Source organism: Rhyacophila brunnea, unplaced genomic scaffold (genome assembly GCF_057557595.1).
Source record: "Rhyacophila brunnea isolate RB1 unplaced genomic scaffold, BYU_Rbru_1.0 scaffold_2, whole genome shotgun sequence".
Taxonomy (NCBI): Eukaryota; Metazoa; Arthropoda; class Insecta; order Trichoptera; family Rhyacophilidae; genus Rhyacophila; species Rhyacophila brunnea.
The window spans coordinates 29,449,936-29,458,230 of record NW_028232859.1 but is presented as its reverse complement, the minus strand read 5'-3'; the positions used below and the strand labels follow the sequence as shown (position 1 = coordinate 29,458,230).

At 34.2% G+C, this 8,295-nt stretch overlaps 1 protein-coding gene across 1 annotated transcript; it reads right to left on the bottom strand.

Moving 5' to 3' along the window:
* Nucleotides 1–83: 83 nt before the first annotated feature.
* Nucleotides 84–7,214, bottom strand: holn1 (CD2 antigen cytoplasmic tail-binding protein 2 homolog holn1). The gene is made up of 3 exons (XM_085947393.1): nucleotides 6,861–7,214; nucleotides 3,456–3,771; nucleotides 84–1,646 (listed from the first exon to the last, which is right to left on the bottom strand). Exons 1-3 carry the CDS (start codon nucleotides 7,059–7,061, stop codon nucleotides 1,123–1,125), a joined length of 1,041 nt encoding a protein of 346 aa, XP_085803519.1. The 5' UTR covers nucleotides 7,062–7,214; the 3' UTR covers nucleotides 84–1,122.
* Nucleotides 7,215–8,295: the final 1,081 nt, after the last annotated feature.

The following is an 8,295-nucleotide window of genomic DNA, read 5'->3' as shown; positions in this document are numbered from 1 at the left end:
GCCCAGGAAATCCACCTAAAATCTTGAGAGTAATAAATATCACTTTCATACATAAATTAGATTTATTAAAACACAAATGATTTCATTGTGACTAAATCAAATTTAATATAACAGTTAAATCATTTCATTTACATCATGAAATACTAAATATTATATCCAATGATGCCTGTAACAGTGACAAAAGAATACAACACACTCGGGTACAACATAAATTGAATACATTTATATTTGCAACACTTCTATAAAAAATATTCTGTGAAATACAACACACTTCATACACAACAATAATAATTGCTATCTAGAGTCAAACGGTAGAAATCTAATTGATATTATAATATCATAGGTGCAAAATTGGTTATTTTGAGACAGGTATAAAGTTTTCAAGCTCGAAATAATATTTGTATGTATTGAATTAGTTTTATGCAATTTACCATTGCAAATTCAAGCCCTTGTAATAAAAAATATCAATTTCACTACTTTTCATAAATTATTCAAAGACCATTGATTCATATCTTCCAGTGATCCAAAGGCGACTAACATGTAATTTTTTGAGGTAGAAACGTGTTAATGACAATTTTTTTACCTGAAGCGCTATATACCCGTTGGTTAATTAATTTTCATACGTAGGTGGCATTTTGGTTGAATTTTGTAATTTTCCCTACTGGACCAACTGGATAGGTGTTTTACATTTTACAAGTGTTTCAAGGTTTCCACCATACGAAAAAGGTTGGGAATCACAGATGTAGAGTCTACACAGATGAATCTAGCCCTGATTTTTATTAAATTATGTTGAATGACATACTACATGTTTTATTTCATTAAACAAAATGGATTTCCAACTATATTAATTTAACAAAAGTAAGAGATGCCTTCACAGTCGTGCGATTTTGAGGGGCAGTCTTGACAATTTTTTGAAGCGTGCGCCTGTGGGATAAGACATCTCCAGAACAGTGAGATCACTGTGACGTTTTGAAAAAATATGTTACTATCATCCTAAAAGAAATGGGACTATCTGAAAACTTCATCTTAAAGACTACAGTTCAATTAAATAACTAAGTAAATTATTAATTGATTTAACATTAATAATATAAGTTATTAGAAATACAAGTTATTAGAAATTTATCAAAGATATAACTCAAAGTCTATTCGATTTGAAGTGTAGAAAAGACCTTCCTGGCCGCACTTACGAACCCACACTCCAGTTTTGAAGAATCCTTCATCGACCCATTGCTGCATCTGGCCGGTGCTGTGGGGACCATGCACTTCACTATCTTCAGTCTGAGTCCATTTGAATTCCCACATTAATTCTTTTTTCACTTCTCCATTTTTCGAGTCATTATCCTTTGAATTATTGGAAGCATCACCAGTGTCATGCTTCTTATCCTTCTCTTTCGTATCGAAATCATCAGCATACATATCAAGTTCGCCAGCACCTTCTTTAGAAGTCCCACCTGTTGACATTTTTGACTTTTCTGTGATGGAGGTAATTTTTTCAAATGTTTCTTGATATATATCCATATTACCAGTTCTGGTTAAAATTTCATTTGCGATCGAAGTAAGTTTTGTTACGTCCTGGGCACCCGTGTCGACGATACCGGCTTTTTTTCGTTTCCATCTTTCTGCACTGGATATTTTAGCATTAGCTCCTAAAATGGTTTTCGTAAAAATGAGGACATTACACAATAAAATGTTGCATACACATACTTAGCCAATTTTCAGGCACATAACAATAATTAAACAATTAACGCAAAAAGTCAAACAAGTGGCTCCCCTACAGGCGAAATTGAAAGAAATGTGGCAGCTGTCAAATAAATATCATTTGTAAACGGTAATCAAGAGGCCATATGGATGGCCACCAGGTAAGTATAGTAGGTATTGAATATTGTTCACTAATTTTGAATGCATCAAAATTGTATTGAGTTGGTAACAACTATATAACCAAAAAAGACCATTGGAATAAGTTATCAGCATCCATTTAGTATGTACACACAAGATTTCTGAATAATGCACACAGAGTACTGTCATTTCAATAATAATGTTAGATCCGCGGTATGTACACGTAATAAACAACTGATAAATTAGCCATTAAGTTATTTAAAGCTTATATTAACTAGGAATTCATTAATTATATTGTGCACTTTCCATACTTTAACCATTTAATGTCAATTTAAAAATGGTAGCACTTTCAATCACCAAAAGCAGCGTTGCCATGTTATTTATTATTTGCAGGGTGATATAGGTATGAGGAGGTATATCGTTTTGTTGAATAGTTGAAATCCGGAGTTTTTGATATCAAAGCAGATAAATGAATAAAATTGATCTATTCCAAATCCCTTGTTTCAATGTATTTGAATCCCAAGCATGAAAATGACAGGTTGAGCGAATGGCTAACAACTAGTTTGCATAGTAAGAGCCTGTATAAGAAACATTCTCGTGAGGATGCTAAGATCCACACTGGATTGTAGAGCTAATGCTGAATAATGTTACAAGTAAGAAACATAGAGCCATGTTTTCATTGGTAGAGTAAGCGCCAGAGTACACTAGTATACTTACTAGCTGGATTACTTTTATTACAGATATGTCCAACTTCAAGTAGGCTGTCATCTATTATCCAGTATAAAAACTGGAAGTGATCAACTATACTCTAGCGTTGTCATTCTTCTAAAGAATCTACTGCACGACAGTAAGGTAAACTACGCCTCAGTTTAAAGTGAAGGGATTCTTTTTCTCTCACTCCTGGGTAGGCCGTGGCGTAAATCATGCAATACGAAGCAAGGAAATACAAATAGTAGTGGTTAAGTCGAGTAGCAGAGTTACTATCCCAATTATGTTTTCACTGATAGTGCTGGAAGGATGGTTAGTACTTACTAATGAGCACAAGGCTTTACATTCACAACAAAAAAAATATTAAATGTAAGGCTGAGGCCACATAGGCAGGTGGCTACGTGCTAGGTGACATATCCTGGTGAACGGACGCACACTATACTATCACAATGGCCACACTGCACGCTTCGCGCCTCGCTATGTGATTATTAGTGACCTAGTGAGTCTCCCTGCGAACAAACATGTTGGTTATTTTTATTGTCACCTAGTGATTTTGCAAGATGGCGGATGTTTCTTCAGTATGACAAACGTCAAACACTATATTTTGAGGTTATGAATAATGAAGCATGGGATGAATTGACATTATGCACCCAACAAGTTCGAATTTGAGACTTTTGAAATTTTAAACTTAAATTCTCTGTGAGAAGTAGCTTTCTAGTTAGTTTTGAGAGTGACATCGTCGTTGACTTGAGAACCCCCAAATGTCAAATGAATTTGTACCTAAGCATGTAGCGTGCAATGTGGCAGTAGTGTTTTTAGTAGACAAGCATAGCAGCTAGCTCAGCATTAGCGAACCACATACCTATGTGGCCGAAGCTTAATAAGATATAAAAACTTGGACAATTACTTACCAAGTCTTTGCAATGTTTTGAGAACTGTTTCTTTTGGTTTCATAAAAGCCAGCATCTCTTTGTAAGAAGTGATGAGATTGAATGATTGAGCGGCTTCTGAATCACTGTCACTACTGCTGTCATCTCCCAATCCTTTCAAGTCGTCATCTTTGTGCACTTTGTATTTATCTTCGGGTCTGCCTTGAACTTTCACCCAATCAATGTTATCCAACCAGCTATCTTTTATTTCAGAGTCTTTTTTAAAATGGTAATGTCCTTGCGTATCAAAATGTCCTTCTTCGAGTTCCTCTTTCATATTGAAAGGTGTAATTTTAACCTAAAATGATTAACAAATATTCAAATTAGGATTATATTTAAATTTCAAATTGACAATACTTAGTGAATCCGTTAAAGATACAGTACTTACTCCATATCGTTTTTGTGGTTGAGATCTTTAGAAACCAAAAACCAAGCGAAGATCTAAAAAACCTACTGAAAAATTACTGTAACCCAAAAATAATAGTGGATGCATGGATTTACTGGATATAATAGTGTGTAAATTAAACTACTGCGACAATAACTGTTCTATCTGGGCCAATCTCATTTTTCAAGCGTAAGCGAACTCATTTGTTGTCATCGTATGGTGCTATTTTCCAAGTTCGTCACTATCATTCTACTGTGCTTACGCATGTCGCGCAAGTTGCAACTATCGTGCGAAATGCACGATAATATGTGTTTACATTTGCATTCATTTTTTTATGGTCGCGACAATAAGTACTGCCACCAGTAAATCCATGCATGTGTAAACGTGCTATTATGGGCAATCATAAAGACGCAAAACACGCTTCAGGGATATGTTTGCGGACCGTTCCAGACCGGTGATAACATACAATGACCTAGACCTCCCATAGAATGGTGACTTGTTTTAGTGAATTTCCAAACTTGAGGCCATTATAACATAATTAATATTATACATCTCGTCGCCTAAATGCGCGGAACTTGTAACTCCACTTTTGGCCTAAAATGAGTTAAGTATGCAGTGTTGTAGTAAATTTAATTGTCCATCGATCTGTTAATATATTGTAACTCCAAAAAAATATTTACTGTAGCAAAAGCACATTGTTCATTCCTTGTATCTCAAGCTCTGTTATTTGTCAGTTTTCATACCTTGTAACTCCAGTAAAGTCATACAAAAAAGTCCACGCATGTTGCCTTGTATCAAACTCGATCATTATTTCTGATTTACATTAAATTTAATTAACCATGGCCCAAGAAAGTGGAAAGCAGTAAGTTTGGTTGTATATTTAATTATGCCAATGTATAATTTCGACCAGTGTTTCTCAACCAGTGGTCCTCAGAAAGTTTCTGGTGGTCCGCGAATTTTTGGCGTCCAAATACCTATGCTAAAAATTTCAATAAAATCCTTCAAAACCTGTGCAACCTGCAAGTGTTCAAGCATTGTGTTTTTGTTCTTAAAATATATTATTGGTTTACGTGACAAAATCCACTGCGATCGTACGCTATTATATTATAAATAATGTTTTCTTTATGAGTTAGCAGTGCATAAAACGTCTCTGATATTTTCAGTAGTCCGCAAGTGTAAAAAAGTTTAGAAACACTGATTTTGACCTTAGGGACAAATAAACATTTTAAACATAGTAGGTATGGTAGTTTGAGTCAGAAATTTGAATACCTGAATTGAAAACTATTTCAGTGTAAGAAATATATAAATGCGATGTATGCACGGCATACAAAACAAATAATTTAGATAGACTTGTACACCTTGTTCAGCAAGAAAAGAGAAAATACGGCAGAAGTGAAAAGGAATCTGACAAAATTACTGAAAAATATGTGTTTACAATGGACTTACAATGTGTTTTGTTATATCCAAAATCTAATGTTTCCAGCGCATATTTTAAAACAAAACTTGGCATTCATAATTTCACCCTCTACAACCAAAAACGATTGGTGGTCATTGTTGTGTTTGGATTGAAGTCGAATGTGGGCTTACTACAAATTATATTTCTAGTGTAATAAGTCAATTTATTCTTCCTTTTCTACATCTTTCTGACGACTATAAAACCATTATTCTGTATAGTGATGGAGCTACAAACCAGAAAAATATGTAGTACTCGCTAATGCTTTATTATATTGCAATTCCACGTAATATCACCACTGTATAATGAAAAATGGAGAAGGACCATACTCAAACTGAGGTTGATCGATGCGCTCAGTAATTGAAGAGGTTGAGAAATTAAAAAAAAAATATATGTTCATGCTAATTATGTAACTGCGTTTAATGAAGCCAGGAAAAAACCTAAGCCATACATGTCACATTTATTTATACGAGTAGCATCATTTTTTCAAAAAAATTAATGTTAAATTTTACAAATCCATACGACCAGGAGGAAAACTAGAAGACACAGTCGTAACTAATATTCGAGCACTGCAATATAATGGATGGAATAAATGGAAATATAAATTTCAAACTGCGTTTGTTTTAGTGATGAATAAATTAAAGTACCTACTATTATGTAACCGAAATTCTTTGACAGCCTCCCTCAACTATATCAAGAAAGCTTAATACTTTGGACGCGGAAGACGCACACGGTGCGTAATGACCAGGCGGCCGATCGATGTAATTAACGTGCATTTTAAAGGGGGCAATTAAAATCTCATTATCTCTTCAGCAGCGAAAGCGTTAAAGGCTTAAAATAAAATAAGTACAAATACCTTCAGCCGTTGAAAGCAAGTATGGAGGCCGATTATCACTAATATAATATATTAATCTGCCATTTGAAAGCAAACTTAAATACACTTTAATTATGTAAATCTATTTTCGTTCATTTATGCAATGCTTATATCCTCTATTTATACAATTTTATTTAATTTTCCAACATAATGTAAACAAACTTGGTACTGTTTATTTTAATTCAAACATTGTAACTCCCAGCTCAAATCTCAAAAAAACAAAAGCAGACCATGTAACTCCTCCTCTATGTAACTTACCTCTTTTTTAATAAATATTTGGTAAAAATGACCAGATTTACGCATTTATAACATTAAAATACTAATAGTGTTTTTTCAAAATTTTCCTAAACCTGTCCGTTTTATTTTAAAACAGTTTTTTCTTCCCCCTGTAAAGTTGGTCAATATGGAGTTACAAGTTCCGCGCATTTAGACGACGATCTATTTTTTGGTTTTTGATCTCAAAAGAGCTTGACCACAAAAGTAATATTATGTACTGTATCTTTATCCATTTTATAGTACGGTTGTCTAAGGCCATTAAATCCATTCTTGCGACAAAACAGTAACCTATAGATGAAAACAAAATATTAAATGTTTGTAAATTTATGTTAATTCAAATCTTATTGAACTATTGTAATGAAGACCTTCGATTATATATCTATATAGTTTTATTCTCACCTCTCCTTCCATACCGGCTATTCCTTCTTCCTCTCCTTCAATATCATCTACAGGCATCACATTTTGTTTTTCTTCTTCGGCACCGCTGTCTTCCTCATCAGAATCTAAGGAATGCTTTTTCACATTATGCTTTTTAGCAACTTCGACTTTCTTGACGTCATCATCGCAAAAAGCCATATCAAACCTCCTTTTGTTAGACATATTGTTATCACTATTAGTGTACTTACTGTCAGAAATATTTTGTTATACCAATATGTAGGTACTTCAACGGATTCGCATTCTTCGTTAGTTTTGACGTTTGCTATGATTTGATTTGAGCATTTTGAGGTTAAAACAGTGCTGCCATTTTTCACCAAATGAGACCATAGCCATAAAGATGATAATTATACGAAATATGGAACTTTCACCCCCCTGAATTTAGTACGCTGTCCGAGAATGATATTAGTATTTCGAATTTTTCTTTGGGTCTTCCAGCCAATTTTATTTACCCAGAATGCCATTCCAAAATTTAAAAAAAATATTTTTTTCACATTTTCCAATTTCAAATTATAGTACAAACCCTAGGGATAATAAACTATGGTACCTACCTATGGTTGGAAACCACCAAGATAATTATCCATTTATTATGTAGTACATACCTCTAGGTACCTACCTATTCAGTTTATAAACAATAAAATTGATTCGGTAAAATAGTTGCCATACGAAATTATCGATAGATGTATTGCATATTTACCGCATTTTTTTTATTACCGAGCGTTCTATAAAAATGAAAGGAGTTTTAACTACCAATAAAACTCTTATTATTCATGTTGACTTTGAAGTCCTTGAGATAGGGTTTTCTCTTCCTTCTTCGCGTGAAGTGTTATTCTACTAATTTAATTTCCTTTTTCTTGTCGTTGGTCATTCCTCCCTTATTATTTACTGGTCATACCCGCGCGTCCCTTTTTTATGTAGGGAGTAGGGACTCCTTTGTCTTCATTATGATATGGTTCATGGAACCAGGTAGAAGTTACCTAGACTTCAAAGTCAACATGAATAATAAGAGTTTTATTGGTAGGTAAAACTCCTTTCATTATTCGAATTTGACTTTGAAGTCCTTAAGATATCTGTTTGTTATCACCAGGTGTTGGGTATGCCAAATTCCTGTATGCGACAATGATTCATTGACGAGGTATAGACCATCGTGACGTTCAATGTATAGGTTTGAATAGAGAAGTTAATTGGTTCTTTTCCCCTTCTGATGGTGGTGTGTCCATCGTTCTCTGGTAGCTGTAGTGAAAAAATGTCGACTCACTACGCCAGTTACCTCTCTTTAAGATAATATCATCTATTGGGTATATTTACAGTTTAAGGAAGCCACCACTGAGCGGACACAGCCTGGTGGTTCTTGTACCCCTGCTTCCAACAGTACTGACCTTATCCAATTCCCTATAAC